Source organism: Planococcus citri, chromosome 4 (genome assembly GCF_950023065.1).
Source record: "Planococcus citri chromosome 4, ihPlaCitr1.1, whole genome shotgun sequence".
NCBI lineage: Eukaryota > Metazoa > Arthropoda > Insecta > Hemiptera > Pseudococcidae > Planococcus > Planococcus citri.
Window position 1 is genome coordinate 20294920 of NC_088680.1, and position 20841 is coordinate 20315760.

The following is a 20841-nucleotide window of genomic DNA, read 5'->3' on the forward strand; positions in this document are numbered from 1 at the left end:
ATTGTAGGTACATGGTGGGAGTTGTTATAAGGGCGAAGGACAGTTTAGTCGAATAAAGCCCGAGGATTATTTAATTTTTTCTTCGACTGGTTCTTGACGTATTCTTTTTAATCCTTTTGTTATTTATTAAAAGGGTTTTCGAAAAAGTAGGTAGAGAATGAGGAATGGTTAAAAAGTATTGTGACGATATCAGTAACAGTGGGCGTATTTCATCGACCTTCTGTTTTCAGCTTTCTATTTCTCTATTGAAACAAAAAAATAGAAAAGTATCGCTACTGTCAAAAGATTTTCATTTATTTTTTGTTCGCTGCAAGACTGCGAGTATTTGTTGATTGTTTACCTACTCGAGTTCATAAGGAGAGGACAGGAAGGACTTAAAGAGAGCAATTATTATTTCCTATTTATATGATTCTTATCGTTGAAAATTCCAAGCATTTAAGTGGGGTTTTATTCGCTGCTAACTTGCCAAGTAATATTCCTTTATTTGGCCGTTTTCAGGTGACAACTTCGCTAATTTAGGTTACAGAAAACTGCAACAAAAAGACTCATTGACTATATAGATATGCTTTCTCGAGATTTATGTATTATAAACAGAAGTAATCGTTTACTATCAAAAACAGCTATTTGAGCTATTTATCGTGACATTACGATAATTTGATCGAACGTAAAATCGTTTTTCGGAACATTGGAGGCATTAGAGCATCTAAAAAATTACTCATTCATTCCATTATCATCACACAGGTATCAGCTGAGTCAGCTGAGTGCTTCGTTCGGTTTGTTTACTAACATTAGCCAATGAAGCACCCCTCCTAATCAGCTCAACTTGGAGCAAGAAGTGGAAAAAAAGTTTTGAATTTTGAATTTTTTCCTTCAAAATTTTCAAGTCAACGAAGCGATATATTTCAATATAGGTAAATGTTAAAGTCGTACGAATTTAATTACAAATACGTTCTGTTTCAATTGCACAATCAATACCGGCTGTCAATCATAAAAGTACGTATTTGGAAGATCAAGTCCGGCCACTAGTTGCATACTTCTTCAAATTTCTTCTTTTGAAGATCAGATTATTCAGATTTCTACCTCTACTTTCATAAAGTTCTAAGTGATTGCTGCCGTCTGAGTTCGGTTTCATAATTTACAATTTGGAAGAATGGCTGGTGCTGGTAAGACCTATCAGTATTATATAGAATATAGCCGGTAATCGAAGTATCTACAAGTATTCTCAATACCAAAATGTTTTCTCTTTTCAGCTTCGTTCGAAGAAATAAAACTGGATATCCTCCAGAATGGTACTTACGATACCATGAACAAATATAGAAAAGAAAATCTGTTTTGCGATGTGTCTCTCGACATCAACGGTACTCTGTTTCCTTGTCATCGTCTCATTTTGACTGCCTCGTCTGAATACTTTCAAGTAATGTTTAATGACAATTTCAAAGAAAGCAGCTTGAAAGTCGTTCCCATGAAGGAAATCGATGCCGAAACAATGGAAATCTTGCTATCCGCTATGTATACCACGCGAATTCGTTTGCTTCCAGAAAACGTGTATTTCGTATTGAAAGCAAGCCATATGCTCCGAATTCATGTGATTTTCAACGCATGTGTAGACTGCATTATGAAAAACGTCCATCATATTCATTACTTACCTGATACGTGTTCATTTGCGAAAAGTATCGAAGCTGAAGCTGGAGAATTATATGATAAATGCGTAGAGAGCTTAGCATTGGCCATGTTTTATTGGGAAAAAACTGACGCCTTTTTGCATCTTTCCTACGATATATTAAAAGAAGTATTATCAAAAGTGAAATCCATTGATGACAGTCGCGATGATGACCTACTCCCTGTAATCATAAAATGGTGTAAATATAATTATCACATTAGTACGAAGGATATTAGGGTACTTATGCGGACTTGTAATTTTAGCCCAACACTCAGATTTGCATTGGCTGAATTGATAGCTGCTGCGAGAAGTAAAGATGACGATGAAAGTGCGGAAGATGAAAATCAATCAAATAATTGTGATTTTAACTTGAATCTTTATTTGTATGCCGTTGACGTAAAAAGTGGAGCTAAAGGATGGGGATCGCTGAAGCTAGATGAGTCATTCAGCAATTACACACTATCAAACTTTCAAGCCATGGATCCTTTGTGTCGCGCGAGAATTTGTTCAGTGGGACTGAAGACTTACTATTTCGAACGATATTTTTCAACTGCAAGAAAACCGTATATTTTTTCTTGTTTTGAAGACGGTAGCAGAATAGATTTGCAAGTGCCAAATGATCTTCATGTTTATAGAAGTTTCAAAATGTTAGCGGTTGGAACAGTGATTTATTTCTTCGAAGGCCGTTACGGTTCTAACAATAACATCTGGGTTTACAATTGTGAACTAGACACGTGGCAAAACAACACTTTTCAAGTACCCTCACATGGTAATTCATCGAAATCAGTTTTGTGTGATTATTCACATTGGTCCGATGTTACGTATTTAGATCATGTTATTCATGTTGTTGGGTGTAAAAAACGTAACTCCACGTCTGGTGATAGATATATCATGTCAATCGATACTCGTGCTCCTCAGATCAAAAATTTAATCACATTCCCAAGCCCTTTTCAACATGAAAGTGCAGCCGTTTGCGCATTCGATGGAAAAATAGCGATTTCAGGCTCCAATCATGATGGTACTTTGCATAATACCTTTAGTATTTTAGATGTGACAGCCGGAAAATGGAGAACTGATCTGGAGCCCATGAACGAAGGCAGAGCAAAGCATAAGCTAATTCATCGTAATGAGTTTATCTACACTGTGGAAAAAAAACCAGTCATTATTAACAATGAGAAATATGATGTCAAGTTGAATACGTGGATCGAGATCCCAAAGTTACCGGAACGAGCTGAGTTCGTTAAGCCTGATGGCGTTAGCATGACAATAGGTTTTGGTGATCTAATTAATGCTGAATCCATTCCTCTGTAAGCTGTAGGATTGGTATATTTTCGTGTTATTTTTACCACAGTCATTAATTTAGTCTTGATATTGTTCTGTTCTATTTTGATTGAAAATAAAAATTAAAAAAAAAAATGAAAATATTCAATTGTTTTTATTATGCCGCAACCGCCTTTATTGAACAAACTAACATATCCAGTTAGCTCTATCAACACGTGTTTTTCTTTGTTCATTGCTCGTCGGAAAATCAGAAATCAGAACGCTCCGGAAAGTTCGTCGTAAAATTAAAATTATACAAAGCGTGAATTTTTCAACGAAGCGAAAAATTGAAAAAACTGTTGCAATTGTTGTCAGTTATTATCGGAATATCAAATCATAAAGATCGTGAGTTATCTAGAATATATTGAGTCGTCTTGACCACTGGTTGCAGACAAGTTGTCGTTGTGGGTGTTTTCTCAGCTGCTCTCTGAATTCAGCGTCACTAATTAAAATTTTCAAGATTGAAGACGAATAGTAAAAGGTCACAGAAAGGTGGCTGATGGTAATTCATCGCCGAAAAACCCACAAAACACTCCCAAGTGTTCAAGTTTTTAATACCTACGTACTAAAATTAACTTGAAGGTTTCCTCGAATCTTTAGCATTTTTATTTTACCGTTCCAGAGTTATTCAAGATCAAAGTTGTAAAACTAAAGTAAAACAAAAAATTGAGTAATCTGCGTGGTTTTTTGAAAAATCAGTAGGTACCTAACCAAAAAACCAAAAATCAACCAGGGTTGTACAAAAACGTGTTTTTTTTTGAAAAAAACAAAAAAAACGTTTTTTTTTTGTTTAAAACGTTTTTTTTGGTTTTAAAACAGTTTTTTTTCTCGTGTTTAAAACTATGTGTTTTAAACACAAATTCATTTGTTTTGGGTTCACCAGACATCAATTTTTGAGATGTGACGCCATAAAAACGCTATAAAGCTCAAGAAATATTGAAAAATTGTAATCAAAACACAAAATTTGTCTCTAAAAATACAGGTTGTTCAATTTCACTTTTTTTCAACAAAAAACTAAAAAAAACGTGTTTTTTTTAGGAATTTGGAGTTGAAAAAAAACACGTTTAAAACAAAAAAAAACACAGTTTTAAACGTGTTTTAAACATGTACAACCCTGAAATCAACCATCTTCATGGTGAATTTCAACCTACTTCAACTAGACTAAAAAAATAAATTATTGTAAGTTCAATTTTGATTTAAAGATAGGCATAGGTACAGGGTGCCCAGAAATATCAAGTACCCCTAAAAAAGTTTTCTACTAAAATACTTCGGTTGGTCACAGTGAACGATAATAATGATAGCACAAGATTGGTTGTTGGACTGGAGAGATAACATTCCACCAATCATATGCATCTATTTCACGTTACCAATCTATATTTTTTAATGAAAAACTTTCTTAAGGGTACTCGATATTTCTGGGCACCCTGTAGGCTTACTTCATTTTTGGTTTCTTGATAGGTATGAAAACTGAAAAATGCAAAATCATCGCAAATCAACAAAAAAGGTTAACGTCGGTACTCGAATAAGAATTTATGCATTCTAAAAGGTTTCAGTAAAGAAATCAATAAAGATTAGAAGTCACTTAATTTTAAATTTCACATTGCATGATTTTCTTTCTTCATCTCTGTAGGTAGATAAGTAGGTACTTAGGTACATAGTTCAATTTTCAGTGTTGATTTTTTTTTGACAATTAATTAATAATCTTTGTTTCAAAGTGTTGTGTTTAATATCAAAATCGTGATCAGCAACCTCAAATCGATGTTATAAGGTAGGTACCTCGTGATTTTGAAAAATGCCATTTTAAAATAGGTACTTACTTTTAAATCAAAATAGATGCATTTTGCCGTGAAATATTGATACACTTACCCCCTGCGAAAAACCATTAGGCAACTATACTGACCATGACTAAAGTGGTAGTACAAACGTTTTAGAATTCTGGCGTTTTGATGTGAAATGAAATTCGGAAATTTTGAGATTCTTGACGGAATGAAGGGTCCTTGAATAGGTTTCTGGACCGGAGAAATTCATTTCGTGGGTTTATTTTTACCTCAAACTGCGTAGTTTTCGAAGAAATATTGTGTTTTTAGCGGATGAATAACGTTTTTGGGATTAATTATGAAATTGGTTTCAATTGAAATAAATTACAAATTCGGGTTCAGCGACCACGAATTAATGCTTTTGAATATAAAATGTTCAAAATTTCGATTATTTTCAACTTGAAAAAAATTTCAAATTCAAGTTCAACTTTTCAGATTTTTGAATGAAACTAGCAAATAAGTCCTGTGCGGAGATTGTGTATGCAAATTTATTCAACATATCAAATGTTGCTTATTTTCAAGGCATAAAAATAATTTCAGATTCAATCAAACGCTGTATTTTCCCAGGGGGGATTTTATCGAACAAAATGAACATGGATTTCTGTTAATTTCAACAAGTAGGTACCTACTTATTGGTTTAAACGACCAAAGTGAAACAAAATAAAGAAAAGAACCGATTAAATCACAACAAAACTATATTTCACGAATATATACATTTAGAAAAGAAAAATAAGAAGAAAAAACAACAAACAAACGAGGTAAAGATGACGAATATTAGAATATAATAAATAATAAGAACGTAACAATCGCGCATTTCGTTATCCACCGTATAATGTGAACGTTAAATGCACTTTAACTTTAACAAAAAAGGAAAAAAATAGGTAATAGGAACTTATTCATCGTAAAACCTTTACACGACTATCTTTACGCAGTACATTTTGTCGATATACAAAACAGAGAATTAAATATGATTTCTATCACAACAAAATCATCACATACATACATACAAACAGACAAGGTGCTTCGTCGTCCATAGAAGAATTATTCAAGACGTTTATAAAAAGGTATAGGTAGGCAGATAATACAATCATAATATAAATTTGTAAACATATAAAAACAAAAACGAGGTACATATTTACATCTTAAATTGAGGTCGTCGTACATATAATTAAACACACTAAAATAATTGGACACACAGAATAGCACGTTATACGAGTACGAGAAAGAATTTTCGTAAAAAATACCGTCGAGTGAGAAAGAAAGTTGGGTTTAATCAGTTAACTCGGGTAGGATAGCTTTTTCAACATCTTCGTGTTGTCTAGACGAATGTCAGTTGTCTTTTTTATGAATATAGACCGTGCTTTGGTTATTATTATCTTCGATGGTTTCTGGATACATTCGAGTGTGTGTCAAGTACTCATCTGTAAAATACACGAAGGATTAATTACTTATAATTGAAAAGATTAATTGAGTATTCGTAATTTTTATAAGTTTTAGGGTCAAAAAAGTTGACAAAATAGTGCGTTTTCATTTCGGATTTAAAAAAAAATGTTCAGTCTTTTATCATTTTTGAAAAATAAAAAAAAATAAAAAAAAAAATTAAAAACCTTCCACGAAAGGCTTTTGAATTGACTCTACAAATTTGAAAAAATTCGACCACAAAACTGACGAAAATGTACCCAAATTATTAACAAAAAATAACTTTTGACGTCACTGGAGAGAAAATGAATTAAGATAGGGGGCTAAAAATGTCACTGGCATGGCATACGTATTTTTAGACCATACGACCATAGGAACCAAGTTTTAGAGATCGTTTTGATGATTTGCCGGTTCTTTGAATAGGTACTCTGATGAGTCAAATATCTTATAAAATTACCATATTTGATGGTTGATTTTTCTTTCAGCGTTATTTCGTTGAAGATGGTTTCGGCGTGATCGTAAGACATGCCATGAACTAACGACATAATATACTGGAACCATTTTTTATCTACGCTGTTACTCAGCCACTGAAATCAGAAATAGAAAACCCGCTGAAAATACATCATTGGTACGAGTAGGTCGGTAAAGGTACTCGTACATAAACAATAAACATATTATATGTATGAGTACGCAAAAAAATTAAAATAAATACTCACACCAAAGGCTAAATGCACCATATCGTTTCTGCTGGTAGATTTCTCGATTAATAAAACCGCCAGGAGGTATTTTTGTAAGTCTATAAAGGTGTCGCCGTTCTCCTGCAATAGTATGCAATTTTATGTACCTACATACTTGAAGTACAGACAGGATTTATGTATAAGGTAAAATAAATCGTTTAAAAATCACTCACATGAATGGAATAAATTTGAAACAACTCTTCCAATTCGTGATCTCCGTGATCGTGTATCCCGAGAAACTCGACGAACTGCTGTTTGTTGAGAAATTGTCTTTGGTCAGGCTTAAAAATATTTTGGTTCGCAGTCAGATACTGCAGTTCGACTTTTCGTCTGGTAATGCTGTAAATTTACAACGCCAATTTTAGTCCAAATATTCCTAATAATGAAATTGACTTGAAGAATATTCAAAGATGGAGAACTTACCCTAAACGAATCCTCAGCTTTTGAGTATGAATAAGCTGGGAATTCTGGAACAGCTGTAATTCTTTGGCTTTTTTGACTAATCGACAATCTTCGTAGGTGTAATCGGATGTAGGAATACCTAAAGCTCTGCGAAAAATAAATAAATAAATAAATAAAAAACGTGATTTAAATATTTTATATTATAGGAATTCTCTTTGTAGTATAATTCAGAGAAAACTCACTTGGCCATAACGTTTCGTACATTATGGGCGAATAATTTAGGATCTTTTTTCTCTTCTTCATTTGGAGTGTAAACAGGTAAAAATTCGATTTCACATTTGCTATGTGCCCGGGTCAATGTTAACCATAATAATTTCAATCTGTCAAACAAATCACAAGTACCTACAATGAATAAACTTCCACACGAATTGAAAAAAAAACAAATGATACATAATTTTTAAAAATGATAATTCTATCAATGAAACTCCTTAATGCAATTTTTAAAAATTTCACAAGCAATGATTTTATTTCAAAAAAAAAAAAAAAACACAAACGAATAAAAAAAATCTAGAAGAATTTTTAATGCAATTTTAAATTGGGTAGAAACAGATCGATGAATTTATGCTTGAATCGATCAAAAGGACCACAAAACCCAGTCAATTTGAGTTTTGAGAAGCTGAGAATCTCACTTTCTCTAATTTTGTAACAATTATTCCAAATTGGCAAAATCCAAAAATCAACTAAAGACTATGAAAGGGCTCGAAATCACCTCCAATTATTCGAAATGTCAAAAATAGGGTATAAACTAATGTCCAACCCTCTGCTTCAATAGTAATTTACTAGAAATTACCAGTAATTTACTAGAAATTACCAGTAATTTACCAAAAATTACCAGTATTTTACCAAAAATGACCAGTAATTAACCAAAAATGACCAGTAATTTACCAAAAATTACCAGTAATTTACCAAAAGTTACCCGTAATTCACCAAAAATTACCGGAAATTTACCAAAAATTACCGGAAATTTACCAAAAATTACCGAGAATTTACCAAAAATTACCAGTAATTTACCAGAAATTACCGGGAATTTACCAGAAATTACCGGGAATTTACCAAAAATTACCAAAAATTTACCAAAAAATACCAGTAATTTACCAGAAATTTCAAATTTACCAGAAATTACCAGTAATTGACCAAAAATTACCGGAAATTTACAAAAATTTCCAATAATTTACAAAAAAAAAAAAAAATTAAAAAAATACTGGTAAACACTTAAACAGTAATTTAGCAAAGATTGACAGCAATTGACCAAAAATGACCAGTGAATGTGCAATGTGCCAAAAAGATTACTACAACTCGTAGCTACTAGTAATAATTCACGAAAAACTATACCTACAACAAAGTACGTCATCAAAATTTGCCAAGATGAACACGATTGGTAATTACAGATAATTTTGTAAATAGTATCAATTATCAAAATTTACTCAAAAATAAAAAAATGTTGAAAACTGGCCAAATTTTTAAACAAGTTTCTTCAAAAACTGACTAAATAAGTACTGAAAACTATTTACACTTTTTTCTAAATTTTTGAAACTCTGATAAAATTTTGTAAATTTAGATGCTTTTTGTTCAAATACATAAATTATTGCAAAGTGACCAAATTTTTTTAGTACCTAGGTACTTTATTATTACTAACACCAAATTTGAAGGGGAAACCAAATTTTCAACTCGAAAATATATTCAATTTTGCGGATCAACTTACGCTCCAGGACCATCCCACGTCCACGTAACTGTATCCAATTTATTAGGATAACGAATTAAAACAGGTTGTACTGGAACTCCAGGATAAAATGCGCCAGGTTTGAAAGTAATTAGACAAGAACGATTCGTACACGTTCCTTCAGGGAATATCAATACCTGAAACAGAAAACCATCTCGTTGTAGTTTTCCTGCTCATGCCTAGAATAGGCAACTTCATCAACACAGCAACTAAAAAATCAAACAATATGCGAATTCGAAGGGTGCAAAATATACGTACTTGAGCCCAGTCTTCTTTCGATGTTGTTCTATCGATGATATCTTGTATGGTTTTTTGTCTAGAATCCGGATCATCTCTACCAACGTAAATAGGTTGAGTGAAATTCAATATTTCTGTAATAAAACAAGCAATATTAGGTATTAATAATGACAGTTATTTTTTTGTAATACATATGTATTTTTCTGCTTTATAAATCTATAAGATTGTTTTACAAGCGTATCCGTTTAAAAAAAACCATAGCAAAATATCATCCATCGGCTATGAAATAATCGACACATACATAGAATGAAAATACATAATATCAAAAATCGAGGAATCGTTCAGGATGAAACTGAAAGTTATTTACGACCAGTACAATACTCATTCTCACCTTGATAAAATTTTCAACGAATAACTAACTTGACAAATGTTAACATCTTCGGTGTGTTTCAAATTTTAACAGAGTTACACTAATATATTGTATCTTACCTATATTTCAAGGTGACATTTCTTTTTCGTTAATTTTGTCAAGAAGGTTAAGCTGTTCACTGATCAGGTAGGTACCTACTACCTACTACGAGTATTTCATATCCGATGGAATGCGTATTACAGCGTAAATTACACAGAAAATTTAAAAAAAATTCTGGTGGCATGCACATTACTTAGTTGAGTAAAGAAAAAAGTAAAACGAATCGGTGATAATGCAACAGTAGGTAGTAAGTACCTTATTAGTTCACTAAAAGAAAAATCGATTTTGGCTTAAAATACCAAGTGGCTTTATAAATTAATCATAAATGACGCCTTCTGATTAAAAATTCAAAAGCGTCGCCATTTTCAGTTTCGAAAATTTTTTAATGATCCGGAGAAAATTAAATAATTGACGATGAAATAAATTTTTGCCTCGGAAGCTACAGGCTCATTTTTTTCATTTTTTTTTTTCATTTTCCAAACGTTTTTCCTTCCTTTCAATTCTGATTTAGGTCTAAAATTGAAACAAATATTGGATATTTTCTCGAAATAATCTCTTATAGAATAAACTTCGGAATTAATTTTTATTGAAAATTTAATCGAGAATTGCCATGGTTAAGTATTTACTCGATTCTCATCATTTTGAGCTTGGTTGTACGTGACTTTGGAAAACACTCTTACAAAACCAAAAAAAGAAGAGGCACAACATACTTTTTGTGAACTCATAATATTGATTTCCTGGAAGGTTTTTGAAATTGAGAACCTTGAATTCTAAAATTTACCAAAGCATTGGAGAAAATTCAAAAAAAGTTTAACAATAGGTAAAAAAAAATAAGTTTCTTTTACAATTTGTTTCAAATTTTAAAAGTTCCAAAAAACCTCCCACAAAAGATCATTTTTGTTCAGTTATTCGAACAGATGTGAGAGAGAAAACAAAATTTCAATCAGACAAATTTCACTCAAATTTCAAATAGAATCAAATTTTTATCCATAATTATTTTTACTCAAAAATTCAATTGAGTCAATTTTTTAATAACGTAAAAAATGTTTTGTTATTTTTCATATTTTTAAATTCTATTTTTTTATTTATATTTTTGTTTATTCTTTTTATTTTATTTTTTTGGGTGTTTGTAATTGCATGATTACTGCACCTGTCGTGTGAAAGTTTATATCAAGTTGGTTAGATTGAGTTTTTGGTTAAAAACTAGAATTTTTGGTATTTTTTGGCAAAAACTCAGACTTTTGAACAATTTTTTTAAAAAGTGAAACTTTTTGGTACTTGACGGTTCTAAATCACCACCAATTTATTTGGAAGGCTGAAATTGGAGCATTTTATTGATTTCATCAGGAGAATTTTCATTTAAATTTAAATAAAAATTTCATCAAATATTCAGTTGGACGAATTTCTATTTCAACTTTAGAATAAAATGATACTTACTTATCACAAATTTTGAAATTTCAAATAAATTTCTTTTTTATCAGGTTAGCAGGTAGATGAATATTAATTAGAAAAAAAGAAACTTTTTGAACAAATTTTCATTCAAAATTGAAATCAAATTAAGTAGGTAGCTATTACCCAATTTTGAAATTTCTCAGATTTTTATTCAAGTAATGTAATTTTTTAAGAAGAATTTTCAATTTCAAAATATTGGTCGAATTTCACATTAAATCACTTTGGAGTTTTCGAAGGATCATAGTTTACATATAATTCCTTCTTTGAACAGGATATCCCATTCGATGCATCGATTATGTAATTCAAATGAATTTAACCAACCTTACAGTAACACAAACCTACAGTAATGCAAATTGGTTCGCCGAGACTGGAAATTGAAGGGGCAACGTTTCCTCGACACATTGAATAAAACACACAGTTCGAAGAAAAAAAAATATCATCTTTTTTTAGTTCATTTCAACCTTCCAGCTAATTCCAAAATTTATTAGGAGCTACATAAACCTGACTAAACTTCAACCAATCAATTAGCTAGGAAGAGGAACCCATTTTACTTACTGTAACATTATCACCGATCATAATGCGACAAAAATTATACACAATTAGCATAGTACAAAAATGTACGTAAAACTAGCAAATTTGAAGAGAGTTGAAGAATTGAAACAAAAAAAAAAAATACAAATAAAACTAAAAATAAACACGTACTACCAAACCAAGGATTCATGCCACTTTCGCGTCTTACAATAATGGATGGGAAGCCGGTGACATATACGATGACTGCGTCTAAGAAAGTAGAATGAGGTGCAATGACTAGTATTGGAGCTTCAGCCCTGGGTACCTGCCTCCCTTTCACTTCAATATGCATGCCACCAGCGGTATATGCACTTCTGCCCAATATGCATATCCATTTGCGTACCAAACTAAAATAAAATCGTAACTACTCTTCAATTTTTACACACTTTTTAATCTTTTTATCGATTATCGTATGTACGTAGACGTACGTAGCTATAGTTTTCTTTTTCTATAAAATTTTACTACATTATGTTATAGGTACTATATAGGTTGGTAATTAATATCTGTAGACTACGGGGAAAGAGGGGTACAATTTTTGGTAAAATTGAAAAGCCACGTTACTGAAAAATATTGCTAGAATGGATGGATGGATGGCTGGGTGGTTCATTCGCAATAAATCCTCACGATATTCGTAGGTATGTCAACTATACTGCAGTTTTCTCTTTGAAGATTCGTCGTAATGAGTTTTACTTCAATTTTTTTTTTTTTTTTTTGTAATTACTATTACTGCCGACGCGCAGTTGTTCGCTCTGTGGCTATATTACAATTCATTTAGAAGCATATACGAATGGGAATTGGGAATGGATTATTGAAATTCATCTACTGTGCTGCGTGTGATGATGGAATAGGATCAAGTAGGTCTATAGAGGCAGGTAGAAGTATATAGGTCGAGTTTATAGAATTGCTATCAAGTCTATAGATACATATAGGTACTTTTGTACGACAATGAATCCACAGAATTATAGCAGGTATAAGATGACGACGACGCAGGCTTTCAATAATAGGTTTAGGTACACAAGAAGTTATGGTCGATAATGGATACTCGTAGATGCCATCAAGAGTGTCAAGTATAGGCTACATCAATTACCATAAGAGAACATTAGTTAGTGAGTTAGTATTCTGATCGACAAATACAAAAGTATTGGCACGTTATTAACGAAAATGAAAATTAGTCATCGAATAGGTAGGTACCTACACAATTTATCGATTAGGCGAAGAGTTTTAGTAAATACATGCAATTTTTTAATAATGTGATACAGAATACAGACTAATCACCTTAGTGTGTAAAAATTGAAGCGTTAATACATAATTGAAGCAGATCAATACACAAGTAGCTTCTGATGACTTGTAATCAGAAGTGCGCAGTATTGTACAGGTACCAATATCCACAAGTATTTCGTGTTTAGGTATTATTATTACGACTACAGTATAAGATAATATTACGATTCGTACTCGTACATATTAAAATTCAAGTTGCGAGCATTTATTACATCAGTGACGTATCCATAAAAGACTTCAAAAGAAAGTGCTCTGAAGTAGTAGGCTTTTGAGTTTTGATAAACACCCGAACTCTCCATATTTCCTAGGGCAGAATCTAATTGAAGCATTGGTGGGGGGGGATAAGATTCGCAGTAGCTGAAAAGGGCTTAAACTTCACAAAGCACCGAAAGTGGATATTTCAGATCATTTCTACAAATAAGTTCATCAAATATCTTTCCCCATGAGCATCACACTTTTGGTCTGGCACCTCTTTTAACGGCTCTTTCACTGGAATGATTGATTTATGTAGCCTAGTAGAAGTGATTTAGTCGTTCTCGAATGATTTGTCCATTCAAAGCGAATCTTTCGCGAACGAATTGAGTCTAGTTTTTGATGATGAGATAAAAACTATCAAGTCTCAAGTTTCGTTACATATTCCATACTCAATTTGATTTTCCAGTGATTCATTCGTTCGCGAACGATTCTTCTTCTCTGAGCAAATCGTTCGCGAACGAATTGAGTCTGGTCCTTGTCATTTTGATGATAGGATTAAAACTAACTGCCAAGTCTCAGTTTTCGTCATTCCATACTCAATTCGATTTTTCAGTGATTCATTCGTTCGCGAACGATTCTTCTTCTCTGAACAAATCGTTCGCGAACGAATTGACGAATTGAGTCTAGTTTTAGATGATAGGATTGAAACTGTCAAGTTTCGTCATTCCATATTCAATTTCATATTTTAATGATTCATTCGTTCGCGAACGATTTGCTCAGATAAGAAGAGTCGTTCGCGAACGAATTGAGTCAAGTTTTTGTAATTTTGATGATAGGATTAAAACGGTCATCTCAAGTTTTGTCATTCCATACTCAATTTGATTTTACGGTGAATCATTCGTTCGCGAACGAATTGACGAATTGAGTCTAGTTTTTGTTTTTTGATGATAGGATTGAAACTGTCAAGTTTCGTCATTCCATACTCAATTTTATTTTTTAATGATTCATTCGTTCGCGAACGATTTGCTCAGATAAGAAGAATCGTTCGCGAACGAATTGAGTCTAGTTTTTGATAATAGAATTAAAACTGCCAAGTCTCGAGGTTCGTCATTCCAAACTCAATTCAATTTTCAGTGATTCATTCGTTCGCGAACGATTCTTCTCATCTGAGCAAATCGTTCGCGAATGAATCGAATCTAGTTTTTGATAATAGAATTGAATTAAAAATGCCAAGAGTCTCAAGTTTCGCCATTCCATACTCAATTTGATTTTTCAGTGATTCATTCGTTCGCGAACGATTCTTCTTCTCTGAGCAAATCGTTCGCGAACGAATTGAGTCTAGTTTTTGATGATAGAATTTAAAATGTCAATAGTCTCGAGTTTCGTCATTCCATACTCAAATTAATTTTTCAGTGATTCATTCGTTCGCGAACGATTCTTCTTCTATGAACAAATCGTTCGCGAACGATTTTTCTTCTATGAACAAATTGTTCGCGAACGAATCGAGTCTAGTTTTTGATGATAGGATACAAATTGCCAAGTTTCTTCATTCCATACTCAATTTGATTTTTCAGTGATTCATTCGTTCGCGAACGATTTGATCAGAGAAGAAGAATCGTTCGCGAACGAATCGGGTCTAGTTTTTGATGATAGAATTAAAAATGTCAAGAGTCTCGAGTTTCGTCATTCCATACTCAATTTGATTTTTCAGTGATTCATTCGTTCGCGAACGATTCTTCTTCTCTGAGCAATTCGTTCGCGAACGATTCGCAATTTCGTTTTCTCGAGTAGCGTCAGTAGCGTGTTGTATGATTTGGTTTTCAAGTGACCATAGATCGTTTTCGAATGATTCATCGTTTCTAAGCGAATCGTTCGCGAACGAATTGAGTCCAATTTTTGGAGATCAAATTGAATGATTTAAAACTGCAAAATTTTGTAATTCTATCTATACTCAGTTTTATTTTTTAGGGATTCATTCATTCACAATCAATTTTTCCCTTCTGAACAAATCGTTCGCGAACGAATCATCTTCGATTGTCGATAATAAATTTGAAAATGTCCACATAACGCAATTCGTCACAAAAATGGCAAAAAAATTTGAAAAAATTCAAAAATTTCACAAAATTGAAAAAATTTTTTCAAAATGGGTCGAAAAATTAAGAAAAACCTGAAAATGAGTAGAGTAGATTCGATGATTGCACAAAATACATAATTTTGATGAACAAAGCGTGGAATTATCAAAAAAGCAAAATCATTTAAATTGATATTAAAAGTGGTTGAAAATCGGTAACAAAATTTGGAAAAATAATTTCAGAAAATTTATAGAAAATACCTAAGCTAAATTTGCGGAAAATTAGTTGAAAATTAATGTAGCAATTTTCTGAAATTTTCTGCAATTTTTCCAAGCAGGACCTTTTTATAAATTATTTTCAATATTTTCATGCTTTAGCTGATTTTTCATGAATTTCTAGGCATAGTATTTTGAAATTACGTCACATCAGTCACATGCAATTTTGATATTTTACCAACATTTTTCTGTAACTTCATCAAATTTCGTGATTTTTTAAAACAATTTTTGGGGTTCATCTTGCCATTTTAAAACATTTGCGTCAAATTTCAACCTATTGAGATTCATTGAAAACTTTCAACGAGATATTGCGCTTCAATACTTCTTCCTAAGTCGATTTATGATTGTGGAGGAAAAGTAGGGGGAGGGGAAGGGTTAAATGAAAAAAAGTCGAAATTCGAAATCAATGTTACTGAAAATTTTGTCAAAAAATATGCCACATAATTTCCTACATATTAGATAAGTATTTTTCTGAATTTCACCGAATTTGAAGGGAGGAGGAGAGAATGAAATCAATCCAATTGTCTTCATCAATGCTCTAATCATGGATACATCACTGATAAGTACATCAAATTCTACTCTTCGAGCAACGTAGGCTAACGTGAGACGTTCTACTAATGTCAAAAACCTAGAATTGAGTAAATTGAGTGATTGCGGTACTCAAAAATGTCAAAAATATGGGTGGATAATTATTGTGATGTCATTATGTTGAGTGTGATGTGTGAAAATTATTGAAGCATGTGTAATTACAGATGGTTGTTTCACCTTTAAAAATAGATACATATTTTACTACCCAGTTAGGCAGTCACCCAGATTGATAGAAAAATAGCAGATTGAGTTGCCACTTGACTTACAAGGAGAATCTCTCTCTCTCTCTCTCTTGGTGTCTCGACCAAATTTCTTATTGAAGTATAGGAAGAGGAACCCACCTGGTAGCTCACCAAAAAATTTCAGATACCGAACTGAAAAAGTTTAGGGCCCTAATTACGTCACACATTTTCCAATTAGACCTAAAATCGATTAAAGGATCAAAAATATAGTTTTATACCTATGTTTTTTCTCAACAACATCTGATAATCAGCTCAGCTTATGGAAAAATTTCAACCGATTCAAGTATAAAAAATCATCGAATCGAATGGAACATAAAATTTCCATAATAAATACATTATTCAGTTTTACTTTTGTAGGTACATTAACATACCTTTACCTATATTATACCGAAAGATACTCCAAAGTTGCGGTTTTTCAAATCACATCGCCGTGGCAAGTTAAACCAAAAATAAGAATCAAACTTTGAAAATGATCTCGAGAGTGTCAGGTATACTCGTAATTTGATCCCTCAATATCTCAAGTCCAGCCAGACACATTAAAAGCCATATCGTATCATACCCATCCATCATCTTGATAAAAACACGCGTACAGTAAGCAAAGCACCACCACCACCGACACCCTGCCCAGCGAAAATGACATCACAAAATGAATCCACACGCAAATAAAAATTACATGTAAAAAACACGCACACAAATACGCAGCATTGTGTTTTTTCGTCAACGTTTTTTTTTTTTTTTGCAAAAAATAAATACACGTGTGTGCATCGTGCAGGACACATAGGCACACTTAATAACGCACATACTTCCAAAAATGGGTATCAGGCCGATTTCTTTCTTAGCTACGACAGTCGGCGCGCCTATTTTCACCACAGGTAATATATCGACAAACGACGAATGAGGAGCTGTTACGAAAATAGCAGCTTCTTTTCTTGTAGCTTGTTTTCCTTTAATTGGTACATAATGGAAACCCGCCACCAACCACATGAAGCGCATCATGACGCTTGCTATTTTCTTCGTTAGGCTATACATTTATATAAGTAAGTGTAATAGGTTAATGTGTATAAAAATAATTATATGTACTTAAGACATACCTTTACCTATGAGTAAAGAAAATAATATGTACAAAATATTATGAGTATATAAGCCAAGAGTTAATTGGTTAAAAAATTATTTTGTTAAATGTAGGTAGGTTAGGTAGGTAGGTACGTGCAATACACCTACCCCGAAGCGCGATCATTACGATTGAAAAACGATGAGGTGTTAATGATCCGCGATGTTAGAGGAAAACAAAAATGTGGGTTAACGGTAGTTAAATGTACCATTGATGTGCAATATAATGACCAAGTTAACCGGAATTCGCATCGTTCATATTACAATGTACCTATAGACTCATAGACGGACAGTGAGCTTGTCATCCTGTATGTACCTCTTCAAACAACGGCGCCGTTAATTTATCGACATTGTCGTCACATCTTTTACATCGTTTTACTACAAAAGTGTCCTCAGTCTGATAAAATGGTGAAATGAGCGTCGATCGAAAAATTCGCGTATACTAGTCCAAAATGTTACCTTGAGGCAGTTATTGAAAATTATATGGAGGCATTAAAGGGCACGGCCGCGGTCGAGTCGAAAAAATAAGGCCATGTACGTACAACACCTTCAAAAACATATCATTCGAAGTACATCGCAGAAATTCGTCAATATTTTCAAGTTTTGGGACTAATACAGGAGGTGCTGAGGTCGTGAAAAAGGGTCGAATCAAAAAAATAAGGTCATATTCGTGTTCAGCACCCTCAAAAACCTACTATTTGATGTATCGCATGACTTTGCCATTTTTTTGAAAGTTTGCCCTCAAATGGGGGGGGGGGGAAGGGAGGAGGAGGTGCTTTTTTTTCATTGAAAGTGGCCACTTTGAAAAAAAAAGGTAATAATTTGAACTAGCATGAATGAAAAATTACTTCTAGCATTGGATGCAATTTTTTCAAAATTAAATTTTATACCTACTAAAAAATTTTTGAACTTTCAACTAAAAAAGTCCAACTTTTAATTTTTCAAAATTTGCGAAACTGTAAAAAAATTTTAATTATTCAATTTTCTCTTCTAAACTGTGAAGTTGGAAACGAATTCGAGGTCCATTTTTAGAGGGAAAATAGTCCTCGAATCAGGTTCCCATTCAGTCAAGGAGAAGCAAAAATTGTAATAGAAGTTGTCACACTTTGAAGACCAAGGAGCTTTCGCCTCTTATGACTTCGACATTTTTTTTTTTGAAAGTTTGCCCTCAAATCGGATGAGAGGAGGAGAGGAGGTGCTTCCTTTATATTGAAAGTGGCTACTTTGAAGAAAAAAAAACGTAATAATTTGAACTAACATGAAGGAAAAGTTACTTCTAGTTCTGGATACAATTTTTTCATAAGGGTCATTCCATGTCAATTCGACCAACGTTTTTGAGTCATGTCTTTCGATTTCGCTCAATTTTTTTTACAATATCTACCCACCCAGTAAGTAAGAAACCCGCAATCAGTTTGGTCCCAGCCCCTTCAGGAGAGGGGGGTTGGGGGGGGGGCTTTCATTATTTTCACATTGTCTCGAGGTACTCAACTTCAGCAGCGCGTTCCTCCGAAGCTATGATACTTTGATCAAAACTGATTTCACAGTTCAAAAGAACATTTCATTTTGAACTTTTTAAGCATTTTTAAATTTTCAAAAGTTGAAAGTTGAACTTTCAAATTGAAAGTTCAAATTCCAAAATGGCGTTGTAAGTGGGAGCTACCATTTAAAATGTTGAAAAAATGTCTATAGATGTACCTTTTGATGTTTTTTCGAAATATTCAAGTTTCGAGATGGGATCTTCGAATGGAAGGGGAGCACCCCCACCCCCCAATTTTGGTCAAAACTTTCGAAAGAAAATCTGGGGTATGTGATATATCGAATTGTATGTTTTTGGTGACGCTGAATACGAATATGACGTTAGATTTTTGATTGGGCCTCATCCAAGGCCCCCAGCACCTCCCCAAGTGGGGTAAAGCACAAAAAAGCGTTTTGTTCGTGCGACACACGAAATACGTAGCATGTTTTTGGTGACGCTGAATACGAATATGACGCCAGATTTTCAATTGAAGACTTTTAAAATCGCATTTTTTTGGTCGAATTGACATGGAATGACCCATAATTTAATTTATATTTGAAAATTTTGAACTTTTAATTTAAAAAGTTCAACTTTTAATTTTTCAAAATTTGTAGGACTTTAAAAAAATTTTAATTCGATTTTCTTCTCCAAACTGTGAAGTTGGAACCGAATTGAAGGACCATTTTTAGGGGGGGGGATGGTCTATGAATCCGGTCCTCGTTCAGCCAAAGAGGAGAAAAAATTGAAATTAAAGTTTTCACTCTTTGAAGACTAAGGGGCTTTTATCTTTTGACCCAGGGGTTTGAAATTCGCTATTGGATATCCCTACAACAAAAAAAAATTGGTGACATTTTGCAATTGAAAAATGCGTTTAAAAAATGAACACACTTGGAAGATCCAGGCTTCACCACTCCCCCTCCCTTCTCATCCAGAGGTCTTTCAGGGGATATCCTCATACCAAAGTAAACACTTTTGCAGTGTTTTGGAAAATTAAAAAAATTTCAACTTATGAAAATGACGAAATTTCCAAATTTTTTACTCAATTTTCACCTTAAAAGTGATCTTGGATTTTGATCTCTAATACATCAAGGGGGATGCAGAAACTCAAATCGCATCTGTTTAGGAGGGTAAAAAAATGTATTTTTTTAAAAAAATGGCCTCACTTTGGGGAACCCTTGTTCCACCCCCTTCAGCTAACCGAGCTCAGATTTTTTTATGGGACATTATCAACTCAAAGTAAACTAATTATTGGTCAAAATTAGAGGTATTTTCTTTTCGATCCACCCTAATGGGCACGTCTACGGTTTTGATATCGTTTCATGATGAACTTGGAATTTCAATCATTGAAACGACCCGCACACTATTTCCATGTCGTTCAAAATTTATCACCAACTTTAATTTCATTGATCGAGGTGGAAGTTAAACAACATACAATTTCATTCGAAGCTAATTTCGCCATTTTATTCAAAATAGTCTATCCTGATGAAGTCAGTGAGTCAGACTTAGACATTCATTTGAACTGGTATGCAGACTACTTTACCAACGAGTAGTTCACAGCAAGACACACAATCAAACTTCCTCTGCACGCCTCTTGCATGATTTTGCCATTATAAGAGTTCAGTGAACCTAAAAAATTTGGGGAAAGTGTTAAGGTGAGAAACTCGAAAAAATTGAATTTTTCAGCATTTTCAAGCGAACTTCA

The 20841-nt window shown here is 33.1% G+C and overlaps 3 protein-coding genes across 4 annotated transcripts in view; 2 read left to right on the forward strand and 1 right to left on the reverse strand.

Moving 5' to 3' along the window:
• The first annotated feature begins 70 nt into the window (after positions 1-70).
• LOC135844140 (kelch-like protein 25) lies at positions 71-3076 on the forward strand. Its single transcript, XM_065362261.1, has 2 exons — positions 71-1163; positions 1251-3076. Exons 1-2 carry the CDS (start codon positions 1151-1153, stop codon positions 2969-2971), a joined length of 1734 nt encoding a protein of 577 aa, XP_065218333.1. The 5' UTR covers positions 71-1150; the 3' UTR covers positions 2972-3076.
• A 1527-nt stretch (positions 3077-4603) lies between these two features.
• The window catches only part of AIMP3 (aaRS-interacting multifunctional protein 3), a 41113-nt gene continuing 24875 nt past the window's right edge, over positions 4604-20841 (forward strand). The window contains exon 1 of the mRNA XM_065363159.1: positions 4604-4748. The gene's annotated coding sequence lies outside the window, so the exon portion shown is untranslated. The remainder of the gene's footprint in view (positions 4749-20841) is intronic.
• LPCAT (lysophosphatidylcholine acyltransferase) overlaps positions 5475-20841 on the reverse strand; it is a 34673-nt gene continuing 19306 nt past the window's right edge. The window contains exons 4-12 of one of the 2 annotated variants that reach the window (XM_065363155.1): positions 17317-17534; positions 9394-9506; positions 9118-9272; positions 7598-7735; positions 7377-7502; positions 7127-7292; positions 6933-7034; positions 6674-6803; positions 5475-6218 (exon numbers count right to left, since the gene is read on the reverse strand). In XM_065363155.1, coding sequence (XP_065219227.1) covers positions 6127-6218; positions 6674-6803; positions 6933-7034; positions 7127-7292; positions 7377-7502; positions 7598-7735; positions 9118-9272; positions 9394-9506; positions 17317-17534 — 1240 coding nt within the window. In that variant the 3' untranslated portion in view covers positions 5475-6126. Of the gene's footprint in view, positions 6219-6673; positions 6804-6932; positions 7035-7126; positions 7293-7376; positions 7503-7597; positions 7736-9117; positions 9273-9393; positions 9507-11995; positions 12211-17316; positions 17535-20841 lie in introns of both variants that reach the window. The other variant, XM_065363156.1, reaches the window with a different exon arrangement.